The sequence below is a fragment of the Morone saxatilis genome, unplaced genomic scaffold (assembly GCF_004916995.1).
Source record: "Morone saxatilis isolate NCDOM2014 unplaced genomic scaffold, NCSU_SB_2.0 Contig23, whole genome shotgun sequence".
Lineage (NCBI taxonomy): Eukaryota > Metazoa > Chordata > Actinopteri > Moronidae > Morone > Morone saxatilis.
Genome location: NW_023339796.1, coordinates 12,860,914 through 12,886,743, shown reverse-complemented (window position 1 = coordinate 12,886,743; position 25,830 = coordinate 12,860,914). Strand labels below are relative to the sequence as shown.

Below are 25,830 nucleotides of genomic sequence, written 5' to 3'. Positions count from 1 at the left end.
TTGTTCGGTACGCTTAACATTCATTGTTCGATGCCTGTTTGTTTGTTATTTGAAGAAGGTTAATAAATGTTCACCAATGAAATGATATTTTTGTATACTGTATCAGGGTGCCTGCGCATCCTGGAAAACCTGGATATTTGGAGCCTTATTTTCCAGTCATGGAAACACCTGGAAATTTACCAAAATATCCTGGAAATAATCTCCAAATATGTCCAAATAGTAATACTAATGTAAAATGTTATGTATTTTAGGAGATGCTGCAGAAAAAAGCAGCTGTGGTGAGAACAGAAATTATATGACTGTGAGCAAGTGTTGTCCTGGAAAGGTCCTGGAAAATAATTTCTTAAATAGAGTTGGACCCCTGTTTATACTCTCTGGTGGACAAATTCCAGGGTTGACAGGTTTATTTTCCTATTGAAAAGTGTCCCACTCAGGCCATGTCTCTGAGTGTTTACAACTCCATAATTAATGTGATTTTCAGTCACATTAATTCTTATGTAGTCAAATGTTGGTGTGTAGTATGTATTTAAAAGTCAGACCAAAGCATCAGGTTTCAAGTAAAGTAGGTGTTTAATTGTAGGAGCTCAGCCCCCCCCCAACAGTTAATCCATGTGTGTGCTCTTACTTTGTGCTGAGTCTTGACTTACCAGTGCGATGTGAACAGTGAACTCCACTCCGATGCCCACAGAGGCGATCAGGATAACCACAGGGATGGCACTCAGCTTGATGCCAATCAGACCCATGATGCCAAACAACTCCACCGTCATCATGGCCAATATAAACACCTGAAAAGAAGACATGAACAAGAAGTGTTAAAAAGTGAAGCATTTTTCGTCTGCCAATGCTTGATGCTTAATTGCCATTAAGGATGATGGGGAAACAAGCAAGTAAGAAGACAAATAGAGCATGTAAACCAATAAAAGAGAATAAGGCTTTCCTTAATGACTGAGTTGAACACTTTTGCCTCTTCACCCCGCACAATCTTTGACCCCGTGCTCAGGATCTCAACCACATGGCATCAAATTACACACCCTGAGGCTAATACCTTCCCCTTCCCCTTCTCCCTCCCTCCTTCCTTTTCTTTTTCTTCTTTCTTCCCAGAGGTGGTTGAAATGATTGACAGCGCCTGAGACAACAGAGTGTGGGCACTCTGTCAGTATATTCATATACATCTGTCTCTGTTTGTGGAAAACAATTTCTCTTGTTTTTAACTAGATAGCAGCCCGTTTGGCTTGTTTTATTGTTTCCGATATTTTAATGCAACATCTTAGTAATGTTACTGTAAACCGCAATACAAACAGCAACAACAAGTCTTAAAAAACAAGGAGGAGAAAACAGTTCCTGGCCAACGGGAGCTTTTGATCTCAGTGGGGGCTCGGAGCTGGGGCACAGTTAAATTGGAAATGATAAAAAGCCGTTTTACTGCTCGACCACATACAGGCCGGGTGAAGCCTTCACAGGCGGGCTGATGCTTGGAAACCATACATGCATGTAGCTGTGCCTCTCTCTGTCTGTGAAGACTGTGTTGTGTTGCCGTCTTAATCAGTGCTGCTAGGGACTGCTACTTAAATTAAACACATTCCAACTGAAACCGGCGCTGTTGTTGTGCTACACTTCAGCCCCCCCAGAGGTTGGGGATATGTGGATTTGTGTATGTGTGTGAGTTTGGGGGGCCCTTAAGGACCACCGGTCCCACCAGCTTGTGTGTGAAATGTTTTCCAACTGCTGAACACTCAGACTGTCTCTTTCTCTCTCACACATACACACACACACAACACAACACACACACACACACACACACACACATATCCCTGATGGATGGGTTGAGCAGGCCAAGGTCGCAACTGGGCAGATCTGTCCTGTCCCCAAGTCTCTCCCTCTCCCTCTGACAAAAGCAGTGAGGGAGTTTGAGGTAGAGGCTTCAGGAGGGCAAAGCCTTTCTTGCTCCTTTGCATTTCCTTTTCTAAGGCCGGCCCAGCCTACATTAGAATGACAAAGGTCCCCATGTGTGTGTGTGCGTACTGGCCCTCCGCAGAGAAAAAGGGGCCCCCTAGACAGCGTTATTGAGCTGTGCTGAGAAGGGTGAGAAGAAAGTGAGAGGAAGAAGAGAGGGAGAAAGGGGCTAATGATGTTGTTGAGGTAGCATGAGGTGGAAAATGCAAGACAGGAACAGGCAAGGGTGGAAAGGAAAGGAAAAGCCATAGGGAGGGGAAACGACGGAAGAGCTTTTAGGACATTATAAGCGAGTTCGTAGGGCAAAGTGATTTGGTGGCTTACAATGGATGGCGCCAGTCCAGGGTTGAGCAGGAGCAATCGCACCAGCCAGGAAGGTGCAGGCGCACCACGCCTGATTGGCCAGCAGGACCAGTGGGTCTGAGTCAATGTACTGCTCCCAGAACGGATGGGGTATCCGTTTAGGGTAGGTTTGGAAAACTCCCTTGCCGGGCCTAAAACTCAATCACACGGCCCGCCACGCTCTCGATGGCCTCCACAAAGTCACCAGCCTGGCGAAGGCCGTTCAGGTAGAAGGGGAACTGGGCAAACTCCAGGGGCTCTGCAGCTGGGACTGCAAGAGAAGGAAAGTGAGATTTGAGATCAGATCAATTGCTGTTTTTACTGGAAGGCAATTTCCGGTGTATCCATGCAGGCCAAAATAATGCATATAAGATACTTACTGCGCAGATTCTCCCCTGTAGTGTCATACTTGTCGTGAATCCACTCTCTTGGATGGGGGTAGAAGTTGGCCTGAGAGGCAGCATAGCCCAGAGGATCGTTGCTGACCCAGACTGTCAGGTAAATGTAAAACACCTCTGGGGGGATCAAACCCTCTGCATCCACCAACCGGCGAGAAGTCAGCTAGAGGACAACGATTCAAAGAATTCTGATTTAACAGTCTAGCTTTTGTCAGAATAAATGGTAAAAAGACAGCTGATAATGTAGTTGTCCACAATGCCACACACAGTGACATAAGTAGGAATGACATGTGGATTTTGTTTTAAAGTATTTCTTGCAGCCCGTCTACATACCTGGCTGTAGTTGAAAGGCTCTTTCTTGGAGCCGGTCTGGATGAGAAGCTTGTATGCCAGAGCTCCGTCCTCTGTGCCGTTACGATAGCTGTCAGAGGTAATCCTGCCTGCCTGCCAGTCAGCATCAAAAGCAGATTGAAGACCTGCGTGTGAGGTAAAACACACACAGAAAAGAAAGGATTATTGTGGTTGTCATTTATAAATAATATGATGTCTATTATCATAAAATTATAACCGCTTTCTTGTGTGTCTATGTGGGCAGTGATGTTGAAAATGTGATCAAGTTTCCTTTTCCGTCTCTTTTTTTCAGCTGGCTCTGATTGAGCTGTTAGCTATCACTTCCTCCTGACTGAGTATATGACACGTTCTAGCCCGAGGACACACACACACACACACACACAGAGACACACACACATGCAAAGATAACCTATGACCCCAACCCGTCTAAGGCACCACCCATGAGCCCAGGTGGATGGGGGTAAACAGCCAGATTGAACTTTCACTCACCCTTAGCACATTCTCATCCCAGCACACACATACATTCATTCACTCCTGTCTTTAGTGAAAAAAAAGCACACCTGAAAAAACCTGTTGCACTCTCGGACAGAGACTAACTTATTACCAGAATCATAAAAAAAAAAAAACATTACTGAGACTGAATTTGTACCTCTGAGCCAGTCCTGGAAGTAGTGCAGCCACATGCGGGGCAGCTTGTTGTCACTGTCTCTGACCACGTATCTAACGGAATTGAAGGCGTTGTGCAGCTGGATCAGCAGCCTCTGTGACCGGGCATAATCAAATCCATCCATGGTCACCAGGTACATGTTGTAGAAGGAGAAATACTTGAACTGGGCATCGATGAAATCGTACTCCTTGGTGTCGCGTGGCACGATGTCAGTTAGGTAGAGGCCATCGTGCACCATGGTGGTTCCATACAAGCTGAGCCCCAGGAGACCCAGAAAGAGAACCACCACGATGGCTTTGCTTTTGGGCTTGAGGAGCAGAGGGGCGTATTTCTCCCTGGCAAAGCTGGATAGGTTCCAGTGCAGGAAAGGGAGCGGGACGCACTTCTTTCCCGATTTGGAATCCTCTACTTGGGCTAGGAGGTCCCGTGTGGAGCTGGAGGTGGGTGTGAAGAGCTGGGAGCCGTAGGGGTCCGGCACAGAGGTGGTGGTGGGGGAAGGTGTGATAGCTAGGGAAAGGAAATACAAGCAGCAAATTAGTGTTTTGGCATCAGGGTTTATTTAAGGGAATGCTTTAAACAAAATAACATACATTTTAGAAGTTGAATAGAGTTTTATTTACCTTGAGGCTGCGAGGTGGGGCAGACGATGATAGATGGCGGGCTGGTGGAGATCTGTGAGGTAGGTGGTAGGATGGTGACGATATGCTGGCCCGCCGCATCGCACTGTGTGAATGCCTGCACCGTGGTGGTGATTTGGGTGCTGGTGGTGATTGTCGATCCTGCCGTGTACTGGTGCGTGTGAGCCGTTGCCGTCGTGGGTGTGTGTGGCTGCTCTCCAGCATCTGACAGCTCGTGCGGAGAGAGGTGGATGACGCGGTCAGAGCAGGGGCTGTACAGGCAGCATAGGATATCCAAGCGCTTGTCCTCGCGCCGATGGAGGTCCAAACTGAGGATGGCAGGGAAGATGAGCAGCACCATGGCGAAGTTAAACACGACCACAATGGCCGCCTAGGGAGAGAAACAGAGAGAGAAAAACAATTTGAGAAAAGACAGAGAACAGTTTGTGAAATTACAGACACCCTACCCCAGCTGGGGAGAGTCAGGGCTCCTTCTTTTTTACTTTTTTTAAGTATCTTAGACCACAGCATAGAAAGTAAAGAAAAGCCTTACTCTAAATCACTAGCCAGGAATACTAAGCGAGCCAGAAGAGGAGAGACAGAGAGAGAGAGAGAGAGAGAGAGACAGAGAGAAAAGAAAGAAAAGAGAGCCAGAATGAAAGAACTACTAGAAAGAGTGAGAGAAAGAAGCAGGAAGGGAATATATATGTTGTGAGTCTGAGAAAAACCATCACCCTTTACTCACCCCAGCCCCTGAAGCTGACATTCTAACTGGCTGTGGTTTGCAGTGTGTGTACATTTATGTGTGTGCATTTGTGTGTGTGCTTGTGTGTTTCAGACCACCCACAGTTAGTCACAGATCAGAGCAAACCGCCTTGACGGGCCAGTGATATACTGATCCACTCCTCCCTCCCTCTCCCTCTCGTTCTCTCTCTGTCTGCCACTCTCTTTGCTCTGATTATTCCACATTACACACATGCAAACACACACAGAGACACGCACACACACAAAAATGTTGGCCCTGTAGGTGCAGCAGCAATAAAACTGGGAACAAAGGCTTTCCCTGCTCTGAATAAGTGTCACCTCTTAAGTTATCTCTTTCATTTTCAAAGGAGCCTTGGGCCTCTTGGTGTGCGATTGTGTACGTGTGTTTATGTCTGTGCGCATGCGTGTGAGGGTGTGCGTGTGTGCAAAACATACCTGCAAAGAGAAAGCTCGCAAGGCAGGAATGGGTACGAGAGCAGCCATGAAGAACGCGATCATGTTGTTGATGGAAGTCAGAGCCACACTGGTGCCGGTGCGACGCAAGCAGTCTCCTGTCCGCTCCTTTAAAACAAACACAGACAGCGTTCAGAAGAGAGGAGAGGAGAGGAGAGGAGAAGAGAGGAAAGGATTGTCTTAAACGTACCTTAAAGGGGATGTTACTTCCAGCCTCTGTGAAGGAATGAGCCAACAGAAACATGTCATCCACACCAATGCCTAGTGCCAGGAAGGGAAGCACCTGGGATGGGAAAGGGTCAGAAAGGACATTTAAAGTGTGTGACATCAAAATCAAAAAAAGCTTTAAATCAAAGAAAGACCCCTTTCAAATTCTCCTAAAAATTGCTTTGTGTTGTACCTGTGTGGTGGCAGCATTGAAGGAGAGTCCGAGCAGGGAGCAGAGACCCAGTCCTGCAGCCACCGACAGAGCCACTAACAACACTCCGGCAAGCCCCACGGCCCCCTGGGATTTGGCACAGTCCCACCTTAGCATGGTCACACAGGCATAGGCCAGCTAGAGAGGAGACATCCAAATTAAATATTAGGTATTTTACAGTAAAGTCCAATTTTTTTTAAATAGAATTACAAGCCATAATCGATTATTAAGCTCACCATGAGCAGGTATCCACCGGCCACCCTGATAACGCTGACATCTGAGAAGGATTTCATAATGTCATTGAGGGTGGTGGTGGAGAAAGCGTGGATGGACTGGCTGGAGTTATCTGGGACACTCTGGTGGACCACCTGTAGGACAAAGATCAATTAATCATCAATAAGTCCAGCTAAATCATAAAATACACCAAAATATACATTCTTTAGCACATTCCCTACACAATTAACAATAACATTGCCAAAGAGAATATAGTTGTTGTGTACTTGAAGGGGTTGAACTGCTAAGTAACACAAGCTAAATTTTTTTTTAGCACACTTCCTCCCTTTGACTGATGCTTCCCCAAGCCTTTCTTACAGCACCATATCTTTGGGCCCTGTGACAGAATAAGCACCCTATGCCTTTGAAATGTGCCCTGTATGAATGTGTGTGTGTTTTCACATGTGCTAGCATGTGTGTGAGTGCGTGTGTATGTATGACAACTGGGGAGTAATGAGCACAGATGCCAGAGGTTGTGAGGTCAAAGGTGAAAGGTATGGGATCACATGGCCCAGGAGGGTGCTCGCTCCACTCTGTGCCCTGAATGCACCAAAAATCCCAAAAGCTGTTTACCTGTCCACATTCAGTCCTCATTCGCAATCTCAAATAGACCTGTTCTTGTTCTTTAATATGTCAGGAGGACTCACTCTGTCAGTCATCGTTCGAGATTGTTGCCCCTCCTCCCTTGCACATGTCCCTCTTTCCCTCCTTACCCTCACCGTGGTGAACAGCTTGTTCCTATAACTAGGGCTCTGACAGAGAGAGATGGCAAGCCTACCACACACACACATATGCATACACACACACACCTACTGCCCTGGTCTGCCCTGCAAATCGCTTTACAAGGGAGTTGAAGACTGATGGAATTCAGACACTGCAGAATAAGTCCCATGAAGTGTGTATGTGTCTGTGTGTGTGTGTGTGTGTGTGTGTGTGTGAACCAAAGCAAAACAAGACTGCATAGTAAAAAGAAAAATCCCTTATTTTTCTCATCCTCCTCTTTCTTGTTGTTGGCTACAACAAAAATCTATATTTCTGTCCAGCTTAATGTGTGCATTTGTTTTATTTGTGTGTGTGTGTGTATGTGAGCATTTGAATATACATGAAAGATGTGTGTATGCCCGCACCTCCACAAACTTTCTCTGCCAGGACTCGAGGATGGCGGTAGCCTTTTCCTCATTCCAGTTTATGTCGTGGATCTCGTAGTCGTCTTTAAAGTGCTCGTACAGCTGCTTAGGACTCATCAACAGGAACATGGTTTGGAGAGCCTCCGCACTGCAAAACACACAAGTGTAAGCTTAGGACACATCAGAGCTCCCCCTGGTTTATTGCGTGTTGAGTTGAGTTGAAACTTCAACTGCTTCATCCCTCCCCCTGTTAGGTGCTCCTGGTATCCCTGAACCTACACAGGAACATGCCTTTCTGTGAATGGCTTAAGGCAGGTGCCATTTCTTCTAGGAGATGTCTGCTCTGTCTGCCAACATAAACAGCCAAAAGCAGGTGTTATCTAGTCTGTCTGTCAGCCGGTCTCTCGGCTACGATCCCAGATGTCCTTCTTGGCACCACCACAGTGAGTAGCAGAGCTGCTCAAAATGTGAAAGAAATGATCATAAATCACATCCCAGAGTAAGTGTGGCTCTTGCAGATGGTACTGGAATCCTCTTTTATTCAAGGCTTTTTTGAGGGCCTGTGTGGGTCATGATCTGGGCTCTGACCCAATGTTGTCACTCCATTTGTATTGACCATGCTTTTAAATCCAGTTGAAGTCGATGGGAAAAAACAAAACTCTGGAGAAAGTCTTATAAAAAGACGGGAAATTATATATTCCTTACACAACAAGTGTGTAACAGTGTGGGGGGGCTTTATGTGGCTGTCAATCATCTTTAATTGGCCTATCCTGACCCAGGGTCATGCAGGAAACCGATCGCTCTCAGTACAAGGCATTCTTGGCATGTGTCTGTTGGGTTATTAGGGGTTACACAGATTCCACAGTCACGGCGGCTCATAAGCTGACTGGCTGCCTGCTCAGCTGGCAGTGATCATAGTGACCCCCACACACACACACACTATTACATATTCCAATAAGACAACTTATAATGTACTTTTAAATCACCTGACACTGCAGTATTTGATCTTTCTTTACATGTCTCAATAAACACACACCTCAGCAGAGTATCCTGGCTGCTCTTGACCCGCCCTCCCAGGATCAGCTCCTCCTGCCAGTGCATAAACTTCCGGCTGAAACCGTGGCAACCACCCTGGAGACGCCCAGCAATGTCAGGACTCTGGATGGACGAGCAGGAACAGACGGAAAAATACAGTTAATTATGTCAGGCGTCTTTGTAGATCTGAGTGCTACTTTCATCAACCTGCAATTTCTTGCTGTATGTAGTGAATGAACTGTGAGTTTACCTCTCCTTGCTCCTTGTTGGGTGCACTGAGAGGGCAGTCAGGGTCTGACGGGTCTAGACATGGCCTGTTCATGTAGGCATGTCCCACCTAAGAAATCAAACAATGTTACAAAAGTCTAGATGAAAACTAGATGAGTAACTAATTGTTCATATGAGTAAGTCTTTCATTCAGCATATCTGTCAGTGTGTATTTGTGTGTCCTACCTGGGCTTTGTCCAACATCTCCTTAAATCCTTCTAGTGAAGTGAACTGACTCAGTTCCTCCATCAGCTTGACTGGATCTAGATTCATCCACTGGATATCTGGCATACCCCTGGAGAGCAAAGAGACAGATTTATGATGAACATCAGCTTAAACATATTCAACGAGGAAGAAACTGTAAAATAACTTTTTATCACATTGTGCCTTGAAGGCTACACGGCTTTGCATTCCTGCAAATCTTTACTGCGAGCAGAAAAACTATGATTTTTTCGTTTCAGTTGAATTGTCTCTCCCTCGTTGTGCCGGGCTATGCAGGAGGCTAGCTGCAGATACAGGATAAAATAGCGTTTATTATCCTGTTTCACGCTGCCACAATGCCCGGGGAAAAGGCACGGTGGCTGCCTGCTCACTTCCATTCCTCAATGTCCTGCACTGAGTCATAACGATTACCTCTGCCTCACAAACATCTTGATAAGAAGGGAGGGAAGAGGAGAGGTTGGGAGGATGGATGGGAGGGAAATAGGTGAGGGATGAGAAGAGAAGAGAAGGGAGAACTCAATGTTTGTTGTCTGATAGACAAAAAACCTAATTATGAGCCTCACCTGTACATCAATCTGCTCAATATTAAAGTCTCTAAATCTATACTAAACTATTATTAAATGAACAGTTTTCATGCTTTTGGCTTTAATAGTCTACTTGCTGAAGGGACTAATGTCTATCTGGAGTGTTTTACATGTATAACAAGATATCCTGCTTTGGCCTACCTCACTAGCTTTCTGTAGTTTGGAAACTTGCTTTTGTTTTTACCGAAATATATCTTTCAGAAAGTGATTCATTCTACTTCAAATGAAACCTTCATGTGCAGTACCCCAAAGTTGAATATGAAGGAGGGCACAATGTAAAACAGCTTGACGGCTTTCCTGGTTTGAGTCTGTTGGAAAGAAATATTTCCTATCCGCAGCATGGCAGAGACTTCTAAGACATTACTTTTTTTTGTTACACTAAAACCAAGAAAAGAAGAAATAAAATGCTGACAATGACAGATTTTGTGACTATCTGCAAGAAAACAGTTTAGACAGACAGACAGAAAAAGAGGGAAATAAAAGAATCCCAAAAGTATCTCAACTTTGAGCGCAATCTTCCTCCAATAGCTCATGAAGAGAGCTCCTCTCCTATTCCCACATACCAGGGTCCTTTTTGCTGCTGCTCGCAAAGACACACTCCTTTATCAGCTAGTTTTTGCTTGAGTGAACCGGGCCTGGGCCCTTTTGTTTTTTCATAGATTGCTGCTCTTTGTTCTCTCAAGTTTTCTCTCTCTCTCTCTCTCTCTCTCTCTCTCTCACTCTTCCTCACTCTCTTTTCCAATATGCCTCTCTCCCTCTTCCCCCTTCTCTCTCTCTATCTCCCTCTTTCTTTTTGCATTTAAAACCAGAGCTGAAGTGAAGCGGAAGCTGACTCAGGGGACACAGGCCTCAGTGACCACCGCAAGTTCCCTTCCCTTCCCTTCCACATTGAAAAAATGAGTACAAAAAAACCATTTAATAAACAATAACAGATGCTTAACACTTTGTGTGATTTACAGGAATACTTGGAAGATGTGTGAATCATCAAAGACCCCCCTTTCTCGCTCTCTGTCGCTCTGCTTTCACACAAACCAACTGGGAGATACTAAGGATGGGAAACTTGTGTTTGTTTCTGTGTGTGCTGGCTTGTCATGCAACATACCGCTGTCAGCTCTGGACAGAAATATAAACAAATAATTTGTTTGCAAAGAAACATCTGCTATGATCTAAACTATCTTTTATAAACTAAGGACTCAATTGAAATATCACTTCTGATGACAAAAAAAGCTCTCTTTCAGTGACTCAATTTCTCAAGAGAACTTTGTCCTGAAAAAAGGCGAAAAAAAAAACCCTGAATCCGCAAATGCCCAAATACGCCCAGACTCCACTGTTAACCGTCTTGTAGCCTCTCTCTGTCTTTCTCGAGGGACTTGAGGCTTGAATACTGCCCATTTTATTTGTTGGACAACTTGGGAGCTGGGAGCCCGGGGCATTACCATGAGAATGCCGAGTGTTAGCCGTGAGCTGACAAAGCCGGCCCCCCTCCCTCCTCCGGGGCCCCTGCACTGATGGACACTCACTCGTAAACTGAAAGAATGCTTACCATTGTCTGACCCAAAGGGCTCCCCTGCCACCGCCACCACCACCACCGCCGCCTCCCCACCCTCCGTTCTACCAACCCACCACCCAGTTGCTGCTGCAGCCATCTCCTCTCTCTCTCTCTCCATCCCTCCCTCGCTCCCTGCATCTCTCCCTCACTTTCTCTCTTTGAATTTCTCTGTCAGGACACCCCCACACCCCCTCCAGTCCCTTTCTGGGCCCTAAAAGAACTCTATTACTGACCGTCGCTGTCAGTCACAGCACCCACTGACAGACTACTGAAAGCCCAACTGTATGTCTCCATCGAGCATGTGTTAAAAGTTACGGACCCCTCCACAAGTCTGCAACGCAAGTCAGATGGAAGCAATGACAGCAAAGGGAGAGCCAAGACTTTCTATGAAATGTTTTAATATGCAAAAAAGACTTAAGTTGAGTCAAATATTCCAATACTTACGGTAAATAGGCGGAGCCTCCTTGTAGTTTGGCCCCTTCCCAAAAACAGTCCAATGGAGTGATTATCATACAGGGGAATAGCTTGTCAATCATCTGGGATCAGGAAATAGAAAGGAAGCACGATTAAGCATCACAAATCAGGTAAAAAGAAAATGTATATATAGGACTTGAAAAATCTATTTATTGTGAACTTACCCTTTCAATCATGACATTTTCTATAATAGGGACTCCTGATTTATAGCATATTTTGTTAAGATCCCACGATCTAAAAGAGAGAAACAACAATCGTTAATAAATAATAATTTACAACTTAAATTGTTGACACAAGCGTAAACACAAGAAACGATGGAGGGTGGTCCACTTACTTTCCAAACAGTGACACCTGGACCTTGCTGGCTGACAGGGCGGCTTCCATGTGAACCAGCAAAGCCTCCTGGCTAAGAATATTGGTGCCCTCTTCTTTGGGGGTCTGGATGAGCATCTGTGAGGTAAATACTGACTCCTCTCCCTGCTTCTCCCTGGTGTAGCGAAGCTCTGTGCTTACCCGACTACCAGCTAGAAAACAAAGAATAAAGGATAAGTTAATAATGAATAATTAATACAGAATTGTTGAGATAGACAGATAGATTGATATACTGTATATTAGTCTTACATTAGCACAGACTTTCTTTAAAGCACATACAAAGACACACACACATTTGGATCCTAAAACAAAGTGTGTGGCGTGCGTATATATGCACACACACTTACACAAGAACACACACATATATCGACCAACGCCCTTGGCCCTCGCCAGTGTTGGTTTTGAAGGCACTTCACACAAGCCAGCGTCTGGCCAAGAGAAATGAGTAATACAGCTTCTCATTGGCTCCTTCTGCGAAACAGATGTGCCCTGTTAGTTAGGAAAATCAGCCTTCTGATGCCCCAAAACCCTCTGCCACTCTTCTCGGGGGCAGCAGATATTTTGAATATGTGAGAAAAGATCATGACGAGTATACTAGATCTTTATATACTGTAACCACCTTTAAGGTAGTTTCGATGAAAATAAGTTGACCGTAACTATGTCATTAAGCTATATTCTTTGGCACCAGACTCAGGGCTTTGAAGAGAAGAGAAGAGAAGCGAAGAGAAGAGAAGAGAGGAGAAGAGAAGAGAAGAGAAGAGAAGAGAAGAGAAGCGTTGGATGAGGGGGAACAGGGAGAGGCAGTGGTGGGGCTATGGCACACAGAAGTTGGGAATCAAAGACATCAAAGAAGTTGGAGATACAAATAGATAAAGAAAGGTAAATAGATTCATAGAGAGATAAATACGGATATCAGCGGTGGTGATGAACAAAAAAGAGATAGAAAGAGGATGAAAAAAATACAGAGAGAGAGAGAGGGATAGAGCTATGTTGTGCTGTGCGGTAGACTCCAGCCCCCTAATTACAGGAGGTTGCCCTGAAAAGAGTTTGCCAGCCGGGGGGATCTGTGCCTGTGCCAAGTGGACATGAAACATGCCGCGCTGGATCACAGAGGGCCCGTCTGCCCCTCTCGCTGTCCCACTACATGACAACCTCAGAGAGAGAAAGAGAGGGAGGGAAAGGGAGAGAAGGGGGGAGGTGGTGGGGAAGTCTGGAAACAAGGGCTACCTCCTTTTCAATTCTAACTCTCGTCACTCTTTTACTCACTGTCCCTGCGCTGCACTCATTCCTGCCTGCATCTATCCCTCTCATACGCTATATACTTCTGCCTTTCTCCCAATCTTTCTTTCGTTCTCTCTTTCCCTCGTGCTCTCATGCACCTAGCCCAGCCTGGAGCAGGCTCCTATAATTGATGGGGAGAAAAGAAAAAAAACAAACGATTCAGCCTACGCCGCGAAAAGTGTGAGATCAGGTTAGAGACTCTGGGCCTTGGAAACACAGTCCAATACTTCGAGGCTTTGCTTTCAAGGCTTTAATTACCTTACGCAGGGGCTTGAGAGTATAAGGCCATCTCGTTTATTTGCAGTCATGGGTGTCTTTTTTTTAAGTGTCTGGCTCAGTGCATCCCAAAGAGAAGAAAACCTCAAAATGGGACATGTTCTTGTTGGATATCCTCTGCACATCTGGTCCTACAAAATTTGAGTTTTTATAATGCTTTTATTCCAAGGGAACCACAACAAAAAAGATTTCCTCAAGACTATTGGAGACAATTATTTTTTTCTTTTTAAGAGTGCTGGTTCTTTTGGTTTATTTGACTTTTATAAAACCATTTTCACACTGTCAAGTACATGTAAAAAGAATCTGCCTTGGTGTAAGAACGGTGCTCAGAGGGACAGTTCTCCCCGACCTCAACTCAGCCTCCTTGCCACACAGATTTCCAATCAAAGAAGGCTACTACAAAATGGAACCCTTTACGTTCTTGGACCTCTTTGACATCTGTTAAACCTTTTTTGACATTTCGTATGTTAACCTCTGCAGTGTGGGGTTTTGATCCCAACAGGAACTGGGTGGCTCGGAGAGACTCTGGCTCTGTAATTACAGGCCTCCTGAAGTAAATTATAGCTATTTGTGTCTCGTTCCTCCCATCTGGACCACCCAGGCAGCCAGTCCTCTCTCTTTTCTCTCTCTCTCTTTCTCGCCTTCTCTCCCCAACCCCTGGTCCGGCCCCAACCACTCAACTCTGAGCTTCGCAACTACTCAGCTCGGTTCAGCTCTGCTCTGTTCACCGATCGCTCCAGAGGGAACCCTGTCCTTTCTTTTCTTATCTGTCTTTCTTTTCCTGGTTTCTCTTCTCCTTTTCCTCCCTCTCTCTCCTTTTTCACTTCTTTCTCTTTCTCACTCTCTTTCAATCCCCCCTACCCTCTCCCTGCACTCAGCCTGCGCTCCACACAGTCTTAAAGAGACAGTTCCCGGAAATTTTCCCACCCTGGGAAGAAAGCGCCTTTGAGTGTGGAAGTTGGGGTTTCAACACCCCAGCGGCTGGTAATTTTATTACATGAGCAATTTTCTAACATGAAATATTAGTCCATGTTTGGCAACATGATCAAAAATGAAAAATAGAAAGAAGAAATGATCACAAATGATCCCAAATTCTTCTAAATCACATCCACAGTTCTTTCTTTGGATGTTTTTGAGAAACTCGACCACCATCTTACAAATTTTAGCAAACAATTCGACTCTGTTGGGTGCAACATGTGAATTCATTTACTAGCTTTACCACTAAAAGCACTTTCACAACAGTTACGACACTGGGAAAGTGAAAAGCAAATGAAAAATGTCATAACAAGCACTGACATGGTTTCATGGCTGTGGGTGTACAAATATAATGTTTGTATGAATGTGGTGTTGTGCATGTACCTCGTGTGTGTGTGTGTGTGTGTGTGTGTGTGTGTGTACAGTACACAGGTGTAAACACTGGACCCTGTCTCCACCAACCTCAGTCATTTCCTCTCCAACTGACCCCTCCATCCCTAAAAATCGAACACCCAGAATCCCCTCGGTGAAATATGTGCGGCTTCTCACATCTGGCTTCTAGGACGGAGGCAAGGCCACCTTTAAAGTGCTGTGCTTCAAATTTATTCTCTTCTATTCTATTCTATCTATTATATGCTGTCTTCGTGGCTTACAGGCCTAGTCCCAGTTCCAGGCCATGCTAGGTCAGACCAGGCCACCTTCAAAGTTTAGTGTGGTAGATTAGCTGGATTAGGGGGCCACTGAAAGGCCCCACGCTGCTATGGAGGAAGACCAAAGAAGAAGAAGGCTGAAAGTGACATGTATGCATTTACCTGCTACGCAATGCATTGGAAGTAACCTTGTCCTGATTAACACAGTATGTCCACGTAGGTGAAATGAGAGAAAGGAGAAACAGCTGATTTCTACACAGAACCCCCTTTAGTTAAAGATTTTAGGGGGGGAAGAGTTCTGACCACCACAGAGTAGGAACAATATATAAAAAGAGACACAAAGCTATCCCTTGGCTGCCAGCTTCCATCTATCATTTACTCAACTTTTTTTACAATGTCTTCCAATAGAGGTCCTTTATCTCTTTTGATTTTCAGCAAAGGAGCCAAATGAGAAACTCATTCTGTTGGCACATCACAAAAAACCCTCTTGGTCCTTTTTTCACATGTGGACCCACCAGAATCGGGTCTGTGCCACAGCCCGGCCCAGCCCCATGGCATTCCCTAGCCAGGGCACCGCCTAAAGCAGGCAACCCCCAGCAGATGGGCCGTTCCTCCATACAATCCTTCAGTACAGCAGCTCCAGACTGAATGCAGACCCTTTTGTCATTCAACCCTTCAATTTCTTTCAGATGTTTCCCAACAAACAGCAGAATAAAATAAAGAGGGAAGGTTTTTTTTCACAACAAAAGCAAATGGACCAAAACTTTCCCAGCCTGTAAAACAATGCCAGAGTTGGCTGTGGGAGGGTGAGGTGGGGGGCAAGAAAGAGAAGCTGGCACTTTGGTATCTTACCTATAGAAATACAGTGTTTGTGTGTGTGTTTTTGTCTTCACGCGCACGCTGTATCTGTTCATTAATCGTCAAAGACAGTTGTTTTATTTTAGAAGGAGAAAATCCTAATTAACGTGTGAACATGAGAAAACAAAAATGTTTCAATGTGCTTAAACCGTGCAGCTCCCTCCATTAAGAAAAAAACAACCACCTTAAAGATCACACCTTAAAAACAGTATAAAACAGGGAAAACAACATGAAAAATCAGTTTCACTTACATTCTATTCAGATGTGCCAGTGGTGTTAGCCACCACACATAAATTTCCACCAGGGTTGGCATTTAGGCACTTTCTATTTCCATATGTATAGGCTTGCCTCTGCTAATTATGCTAATCATGGGCAGAGTTGGCCACTGTGAAAAATAGTCACATTAGACACTCCACTGACCGCTAATACTGCTTAATGTGTGGTTGAAACATACATTCATCCCTGCCTGAAAGGCAAAATTTTTCCACGTTGCTGGTCTCATTCAGACGAGAAATGAATTTATTGAGCCCAAGAACCATTTCTTTTTTCCCTCCCAAGTACCAAGAAAATGTTCAGTCTCTCTCCATCTCCCTCCTCCTTTATTTTTTATACTTTCATGGTATAAAGACAGAGGCAAATGGTGCAAACTCTAAGGTGACTGGTGCCGCTTTATTTTTGCGCAGACCAAAGACAAAGGTTGCTCTTCAGCTAGGAAAGAAAGGGCGCCACACTATATTGATTGAGTTTTCATTATCCTGTTTTCAGTTGCACTGCAGCCTTTCTCAGTATACTGCATTCAGTGTTGCAAAGACTGACAGTCCAGTGTCCTTATTTATAAAAGCTTTGGCACCAGAATAACAGTATAAAGGTATCTTTCATGTTATCACTGTAAATGTGGCTGTAACTTTGATCCACATGATGAATACTGTCATTTTAAAATTGCTACTTCAGAAAGACAGGTAGGGAGCAATCTGTGTGTTTCCTGTATCATGGAAGCAAAAGCCATGTGTCTGTCATATGGACATGTATCTATAGCTGCTCAATCTGTGTTTATTTGTTAGGGGGTGGTCTTGGTCTCACTGTTGAAGAGTATGTGTGTGTGTGTGTGTGTTGGGGAGGATACTGAAAAAGGGGATGGAATGAGGGAGACTTGGATTGAAGGATGGCGGGAAGGGGGGTGAAATAAACATTTAGAAGTGACCCAGGTTGACTCTGGTCTTGTTTGTTCTCTCTACCAGTGAGGTCCTGGGCCCTGAGCGCTGGGAGTTTATTTATCTAGCTGGGGCACCACCGCGCACTATTCACCTCCAATAATGCCTCATAGAGCTCCCTTTCTCTGTCTGAACTGGGGCGCTGTGTGCGCTCCGATGAATTATAGCATTTACCTGCTGTGCCGCTCTGAGGTTTGTTTAGAGAAACTGCTCCAAACATCGTAATGCCCACGTGTGCATTCGCTCATTTGCGCAAACTTAGACGTTTTTCTCTCATCCAGGTTGTCTTTCTCTTTCTTTGAATAAATTGTCTCTTCATATCTGCTAAAGACCTTGTTGATTTCATTGCTATCTGGCTAAGCTAGCACTACAGTCTCTATGCATTCATGCTATGTGGACTGCGTATGGGCTTTACCTCCCCCTTTCCTATCCTCTTTCTACATGGCCTCTTTATGGGACATGTGGTGAGCCTGCTATCCGGATAGGCCCTGTCTCACTGCACTCATATTTGGACAGCTTGAGTCTGTGTACATGTCTGTCATGCCTCACCCAAACTCTGCCAAGAAGGATGAGTTTAGTTAATGTAAGAGTAAACACCACCACTTTTACATGGAGGCCATTTCTTTCCTTTCCCAAAACAAGCTTTTCAAGTGGGCCTTTGTAGAAGTGAAATTATCAGAACTTAAAATACAAGATACAAGACCTAAAACAATTATTCAAACACTGCAAAAAGAAATCAGATTTTTTATTTTTTTTCAAGTCAAGCTTGAGCAAGCAACTACATAACCTCTCACAGTCCTTTATGGAGAAATAAAGACACGCAGGAGACACTCACACTTGATTTTTGTGTGAGAGAGGCAAAAACACGGGCAAAAAAAAGTGTCAGCTAGCCATAAACCTTCCGGCCTGTTCCTGCCCCAACCCCCCAAATGTCTCCTCTCATCCTTCTCCTCTTCCTGCACCTCTTTTTTACGATCTCTCTCTTTTCTGCTTGTGGACAATACAGACTGGGTCACACGTTGCCCAGCTCACACCAACTTTCACACTCTCAAAGGTGGGCAGGCTATAAAAGCATAAAACGTAAAGGAATGATATAATGTGTGTTTACAATAAGCAAACTTAATCTAGAATGAAATTACATGCATTTGGCAAAGAAATAGGATGTGATTCAAACACTTTTAAATAATAAGGCCTCTTCATAATAACACATTAATAACACATCCGCACCTAGTGTTCATTCCTGCACTGTCTCAGGGCTACAGACACTTTCCAAAAAAAAATGCAACTCTGTGTTACAACATTTAAAATGCAGCCTGCTAAACAAGACCTGTGTAAGTAATTTCAGCTATTTTGATGGGTGGTGTCTGTCTGATATTCTCTCAGTGACTGAGCAGTAAGCCACAAATAGTCCTTAATCCCCCCTGTCAGACTAAACACCCTGATACTAGGGCTTTTATTCTCACCAACACAGGTGTGAGGACTGAAGACATGATTAACCCTTTTACTTTTTTGTTGCATGTCCTCCTTACCAATGCACAAGAATCCTGAAGGCAAACGAAAATGATACAAGTAAAGGCTGCCAGTTAGTACAGAACAGTATACGGTGCAAGTATGTTTGCAAGGGAATGCAGGTACTAACTTTACTGAACTCCCTATTCTGTCTTTCTCTGTCTACTCTCTCTAGACAGAGTCCACTGCTGTGCTCTGCTTCACAGTGTTTTGGTGCTGTAGGAGGGAGGAAGCAATTAAAAAAGCCCTGGTGGCCTGACTTCACAGAGTAGGCAGGCAGACAGGTAGATATTATAAACAGACATACACAAAGCACAGGCAGACAGACGGGCACGGACTCAGGAAATTTGGGCAGGCAGACAGACGGCTAGGCAAGCTGCACACACCAAAGGTGGCAAAAATGACAAGTGTATGTGTTTGTGTATGTGTGGGTAGTGCGGGGGCAGCCTGTAGTATGAATATATGATGGGAAGCATATGCCTTTAACACATTCACACACACACACACACACACATCAGCATAGAGCTTACACCATGTTGGAAGTGTTAACACATACGGTGTCAATTCACAGCTAGTTTATTCTGAACAAATTAGGATACAAGTGGGAAAGCTTTGTTTATGCTGCAATCTGGAAGAGCTGTTTCATAAGATTACTTGTCAGATATGAAGGAAATGACTTGCATAAACGCATTAGAAATTAAATTTCTCCTAGTTAAGATATATACACAAAAACAGTCCAATAATAATACATATTTTTAAGAGCCTTAATATGAAATCAGCTGTCTTATTAGAGAGCATATCATTCCTCCCTCTTCTGGCTTATGTACAATGGTGCATGTGTGTGTGTGTGTTCTTCTGTGTTTGTGTGTGTGTGAGAGAGAGAGACAGAGGGAGAACTAACCTCTCCTTGTTACCGAACCACTTTACTCTCCATTGAGGCCCTAGCAGCTTTGTCAATGGGCTATTGGTGGAAACAAGGCAGGCAGAAACTTTAGAAACATGGCCACGGCCTCTTAAAGGCACAGCATTCCTTTTCAGACCCCCTCCGTTCAACTCTCTCAATCCCACAGCAAAACAACTGGCACACAAACATCTAAACATCTCCTTTAAGAGATGGATCTGCCAATTAGCTCAAGAGGTAATCCTGAAGCTTTACACTAACCAGAATGAAAGCAAAGAAAAAAGGAGACTGTAGAAATTCAAACTCTTGTTGCCTGCTTTTGTAGCAAATACAGGCCTAACCCTCACAATTGACAGATTTTTAAAAAATTATTAACTAATTAATTATTTACAATTCTGTGCAAGTGGAGTGCACAGCCTCCAAACATTTCTCCTGACCCTACAGTGTGTGATTTCTCCAACACTTCTACACACAGCTCCTGTGGGAGCCGCCTGTCCCCGTCCTCTAGTGACATAGTGAGCTTAAAAAACCCCATACGGTCTGTTTATATTCACCAACTGTTGTAGCGCTTTTAGAGTGCGCAAAACAGGTGGGTAAACTTCAGCTGCATTCACTTATATTTTTTCTTCTTGTGAGGAGGAGGAGGAGGGAGGGAGGGGGTTTTAGGGAGGTGGTGCCTGCTTGCCTGCCTGCCTGCTTGCCTCTTGTTGAATGGAATCCAAGAATAGTTAGGGACCACACAGGGAGCCGAGGGGGGGAGGGGTCAGAGCCCTCAAAGATGGCTAACCATTCACACAGTCCATCTGCTGCGGGGATCAGCCCTAGCACTGAAAGCCTGGGGGTTTAAAAGGAATTTGGCCAGTGTGAAAAACCAAATAAAGCTGCCTCTAACCCTGAAAATGCACAGATAACCTAAATATAAAATTCACAGAATGAGGGAAAAAGAGGAAAAAAAAAAGGTTTGAGAGTCAGCATAGAATCACAATCACGGTCATGCCTTTAGGACATGTGCAAGAAATTGACTGTCGGACAGAAGAGGAAGAGATAGTATTGTAGTGCACTCTGGTCAGATGTGTTTGGGTTTCTCAGTTAAACTGTGACTTATTAAGACATGAACAGACATGAACAAACAACACTCAGCTTGCAGAATACAACATATAGTTTACTCCCATCCGCAACACACAGGAAACAGAACTGCTACGCAAAAGGAAGTCAATACTCTATCTGCAAGCTATTTCCAACCAAGCAAAATTAAAAAAAAATAACTTTAACAAATCATGTTCCTTGTTGCTGCTTTATTCAGGATTCAAGCCAGACAAACAGTCAATCAGTCACTGAACACCTAGTGCCCTCCCATGGCACTGAGATGACACTAACATGGCCACCCTGCTTCTTCCCACCAGCCACTATTGTCATTCAATCTCCAGTTAAACCCAGTGGGGGAAAAAAAGCTCATCAAAATGTACAAACCACCCTCTGGTGACTATTCTGAGCAAAAAGTCAGTAAATTCAGCCATGAACCTAAAACTGAACTCACAGAATGACGGCTCACCTGAAGTGATGTTGTATTTGTGTGATAAACAGTAATAATGCCAGAGTCTGGCTTGTGCTGCTGCTTCACAGGAACAGCAATGAAAAAGTCATCTTAAAAACTCACCTTCCACCCATAGCTGTTCGATGTCCGTTTCGATGGCTGCAACTCGGAGTCCCACAGACAGAGCCCCAAAAAGTAAGAGTCCAATAAAGAGGACCTTTCCACAGTGCCTCTGGATGTGGCAACCCAGAGAGAACAGGAGGGCCTGGAACCTCGCCCGGATCCACAGAGGAGCTTTCTGACCTACCGCCTTCCCCTGGATTCGAAGCAGGAGGGAGGGTGAGAAAAGGACAGTATTATTATTATGTTACCACACATAAATAATGCACCATTTGCACAACTGTCCACAAAGGAAGGTTTCATAGCTTATGTCTCAATCTGAGTCTCAAGTGTGGAGAATTTAGGCCAAATCTATACCACAGCAACAACTTCCATCCAAGACACTGGATAACACATGCATCTGTATTCAGAAACACGTGTCTTTCTGTGGGAATTTCGAGCATTGTATAATATGATGACAGCTCAAGCTGCTAACTAGCTAACCACAGAGTTGATGCCAGTGCTGTCCTACCCTGAGTGTGCTGTCAGACTGCTGCTAAAACCTCACGTCTGTCACCTGAACTCAGTCCAGACTTGGGACAGGATCTCCCACATTTGAGATGATTTAATCGGAATAGTTGTGGCAATAATCCGCACTAATGTTAACCTTTTGTGGAAACTAGATACAAGTAGTTTAAACTTACAGAGTCCAGAGAAACAGAAATGAAAAGAGCCTAAAAATACAAATTTCCTCCCTACAGAACAAGTTCATGACCTAATGAAGCTACAATAAGTGAAAATGTTGATTATAGTTGCAGTTTAAGAGAAAAACAGCAAAAGTGTCTTATCTTTAATGAGTATACAGTAAAAAATGATCACCATATGTGTACTGTGAACAGAATATTAGTACTTTTGTTGCAGTAAAAGTCTTGTTCAATCACGTTCAACTGCTAAATACTAACAGAATGAGCTGGTTACAAATAGAGTTTTCAGCTGACATCTATTTCCCTGCAGCAATCTACATTATAAAGTTTTTTCCCCCTCTAATTTGAAACAAAACTGTTAGAATCTCTTCTTTAGGGAGAGCCATTCAGTCCCTGTGCTACAAATGTCACTGCTGCAGAAGACATTGCTCTGGTGTTGTGGTTTCTCTCAGCAGTGCTGAAACACGTCCAAGCATCCGGGCGGTCCAAAGATGCTTTGTCAGATCAAACTCAATCAGTGAATTCCTTTACAGGACCCACCACATTTCCAAACAGACCCCGGGCCAGTGCGCTCTGCGCTGCCTGCACAAAGCCAAAAACACGCACAACACGGCTGGGATATGGGAACAAACCCTCACTCACTCACTCCCTCCCGGTGGCTTTAACAACAAAAAATGAATGAGAGTGTGGTGTCCATTCAAACAAACAGCAACGTTAACATGCTGCCAAATACGAAAACGCGTAATTAAGTATCACTTTATTCCAGGAGGTTGCAAAACAGCCCATGTCATGCAAGCTCAGACTTCTATAAGGTTTTGTCCCAGTAACCATAAAGCATAAGGTTGCTGTTGCCTATAGCGAGCTCCGATGACAATTTCTACACCTTTTTCGTTATAAACAGTTAAACTGAACTACTCCCGGTTTCGCTGTCGACTCCCTCGGGGAGCTCTGGTGGTCCCCGGACCCCAGGTTTGGGAGCTGCTGCTTCAGCCTACCCTACATTCCCACATGCGCCCTGAACTCACGATTAGATAACGGCTAAATCAAAAGCTGCATTTAAAGACTTTCATTCACATTCGCCGACTGAATGAGAGCCGCCCTCATAGTAATTCCACACTAAACTGTGAGCGCTGTATCACCTTTGAGATCTGTTTAAGTGCGAAAGCAGCGTGGCAGTAGCTGGGTCTCCGGAGTAGGTCTGGGTTCGCAGGCGGCTGGGAGCGCGTATAACTCGGGGGTAAATCTCCATAGACGCCGGGCCCTGGGACCCCGCGATCCGAGGCCATAGTCCAAAGAGGGTAAACGGGGCGCAGAGCAAAGCGACAGGGAATCGGTGCGAGTTCAGAAAAAGCGACAATAATCCAACATAGAAGAGGAGCGCATCCAGCACCGCCGGCGACAAGTTAGAGGAAGGTTTTCTAGTCTTCCTTGGACCCAAACAAGTCTCGAAACTCCATCCCAACATTATGCGCCGAAATCCGTATAGATCCTTCAGTCTTCATTCGTCCCGATAGTTTATGAAACGACGTCTCAGAGAGGAGTAGTTGTAGTAGTAGTAGTAGTAGTAGTAGTAGTAGCCTATGTCTGAGCCCTCCGTGTCAAGTCTAACTCCGATCCCGTAGCGGTAACATTTGGAGAAGTTCGCCTCTCGGCAAATCCTGAAAAGGGAGGTTTGATGGAAAAGTGCTCCGGCTCCCATTGGCCAAGGAAGAGGCAAATTACTTTGCAAACATCGCCTATTATTAGCTGCTAAGCAACAGCTCACCAAAGTGGAGAGAGAGGGGGACCACCCAGGCTGCCGCTGCCTGGGCTGGGGGGGGGGGGGGGGGGGTTGGGGGGGGGAGGGAGGGAGGGAGAGAGGAACTCTTTCAATAAACTCTGCACGGCCGCGCACGCACGCACACACACATGCGCGCACGCTCACGCACACAGTTTGCTGCCTGCCTGCCCGCCTCACTTGCTCTCTGAACATTATTCCCAGCGGCCGGGCCCCTCCAGTTTGTAAGAGGCAATCGCACATGCCATCTATTGATATCACAGCGGCAGGCACGCACGCATACAATTTTCAGCTTTTTTCTGTTTCATCAGCACGGTCCAATCAGTGGCAGAAAAAAAAAAAGAAGTTAATTCAGCTTTTTAGAATGTAAACATGCCATTCTTTTTTTTTTGTATGGGAGAATTGCAGATCTTTCAACACTTTTCATATCACTTCAGGGCATCTCATGTTTGATGAGGTTTTGGAGCCTCGCATTTGTTACAGAGCACCTTAAAAAAAAGAAGACATTTTTAACCTCTGGAGTCTTTGCTGTGAGTGCAGTTTGTAATAGGCAGCTGTGAGAAGATATGTGTATGTGTGTGTAGGTTTTTAGCACTAACAGCTGTAACCTCAACTCTTGTGGCCAAAAGCTTCTAAAAGTAGGTTGATAGGCTTTCTTACACTCAGAGCAGAACCTCTAATCCCAGTAAAAAAAATTACCCTTAAAAAGAGCGTAGGAATTATTCCACACATGCATCTTTTTCATCAACACCTCGGAGCCGCCTGGTTCAGTGTGACACCCATATCTCTGTGGAGACTTTTGGAAAGTTTCCATTTCTTGTCATGCATGATTTCATGAGTTCAGAAAGCAGTTCACCTAAGAACAACATGTGAAAAAGAAAGAAAGAAAGAGGGTTCTCAGACCAGATTGTTTTCTAATCTCTCTCTCTCTCAAAAAAAGAAGAGGTTAGGGGTGTCTTGGTGGTTTGCTAATGTTAGCCCCCATTGGCCCCACTCATGACAGTATGGGGGTGAAGAACAAACACTTTACCAGATTACACATTCATTCTCTTCCGAAACACCGACCTGTCCTGCGGTGTAGAACATTTGTCAGGTGGCTGGTGCTAATTTGAGGCGCTTTGGGCCTTTGGGTGACTGTAAAACAATCTGAGGCTGATGTAAAGCAATTTGAATATAGGTGTTGGTGCTATAAGCTCATTCTGTGCGTGACATCATGTTCAATCGATGTCACAGCCTGCTGCTGAGCCGTTACGTCCATCATCATTGTTTACATGCAGACAAAGGACATGAGAAACAGATTGTGGATGTATAAGGTACTGTAGGGGCTGGAGATCAGAATCATGGGGAAGCATCTGTATGATGTAGTGCATCGTCATTATGAGGTACTGTGGATTCACATGTTCTTATGGTTGCAGCACAAACAGTCACCAAAGAAAAAATAATTACTATTAATTGTTATCTGAGTGATAACAAGGAAGTACATAATGATTACTATATATCTGTAAATACTATAATGTAGTTGTGCAATAACAAATAAAGTCAGCTTCCCACATTCAATTTACATTCAATGTCTAAAATGAATTTATTTGATGTTGGGGTGATCTAATTATATTTTTTTCAATTAATTGAATAATTGTTTACTCTATAAAATGTCAGAACAAAGTGGACATGTCTTCAAAAATCCAACAATATAAGAAAAATGGAATATATAAATTTTTTATTAACTTTATATATAAACATACTGTACTCATACTGTGTCTTTGTGTGTGTGTGTGTTTTATACATAAAAAAAAACAATACAATTTTTGATATTGTTGTTTAGTACACCATATACAGTATAATTTATATAACATGTTGGTCTAGTATGCCATATTTAAACACATATCAAACTAGCATATACACTACCAAAAACATAGCATAAGGCTAAGTTGCTGTCAGGAGAAAGATTAAGACTGTATGTTCATGAACAAAGCATACATACTGTACCTTTTTTGACTGCCATAAATAAAAAGTTAAACAGCATCCAACATGGTAAATAACAAAATCTAATAATATAATATATATTAGGGGTCACTTGATACTTTAAGTTTGTCTCATAATAGTTCTGTACTTTTCTCTACTCTACTTTTTACTATTATTGTATTGGTACTTTTATTTAAGTGAATATATTATAATAACTGTGATCATT

At 44.2% G+C, this 25,830-nt stretch overlaps 1 protein-coding gene across 1 annotated transcript in view; it reads right to left on the bottom strand.

Annotated features, from left to right (window-relative positions):
- ptch2 (patched 2) overlaps nt 1–23,511 on the bottom strand; it is a 34,244-nt gene extending 10,733 nt beyond the window's left edge. The window contains 19 exon segments of the mRNA XM_035670421.1: nt 648–785; nt 2,463–2,566; nt 2,676–2,856; nt 3,027–3,169; nt 3,694–4,218; nt 4,332–4,719; nt 5,529–5,654; nt 5,737–5,829; nt 5,947–6,102; nt 6,201–6,332; nt 7,365–7,512; nt 8,401–8,522; nt 8,650–8,736; nt 8,853–8,961; nt 11,466–11,557; nt 11,660–11,729; nt 11,830–12,019; nt 21,186–21,378; nt 23,005–23,511. Coding sequence (XP_035526314.1) covers nt 648–785; nt 2,463–2,566; nt 2,676–2,856; nt 3,027–3,169; nt 3,694–4,218; nt 4,332–4,719; nt 5,529–5,654; nt 5,737–5,829; nt 5,947–6,102; nt 6,201–6,332; nt 7,365–7,512; nt 8,401–8,522; nt 8,650–8,736; nt 8,853–8,961; nt 11,466–11,557; nt 11,660–11,729; nt 11,830–12,019; nt 21,186–21,378; nt 23,005–23,151 — 3,144 coding nt within the window. The 5' untranslated portion in view covers nt 23,152–23,511.
- Nucleotides 23,512–25,830: the final 2,319 nt, after the last annotated feature.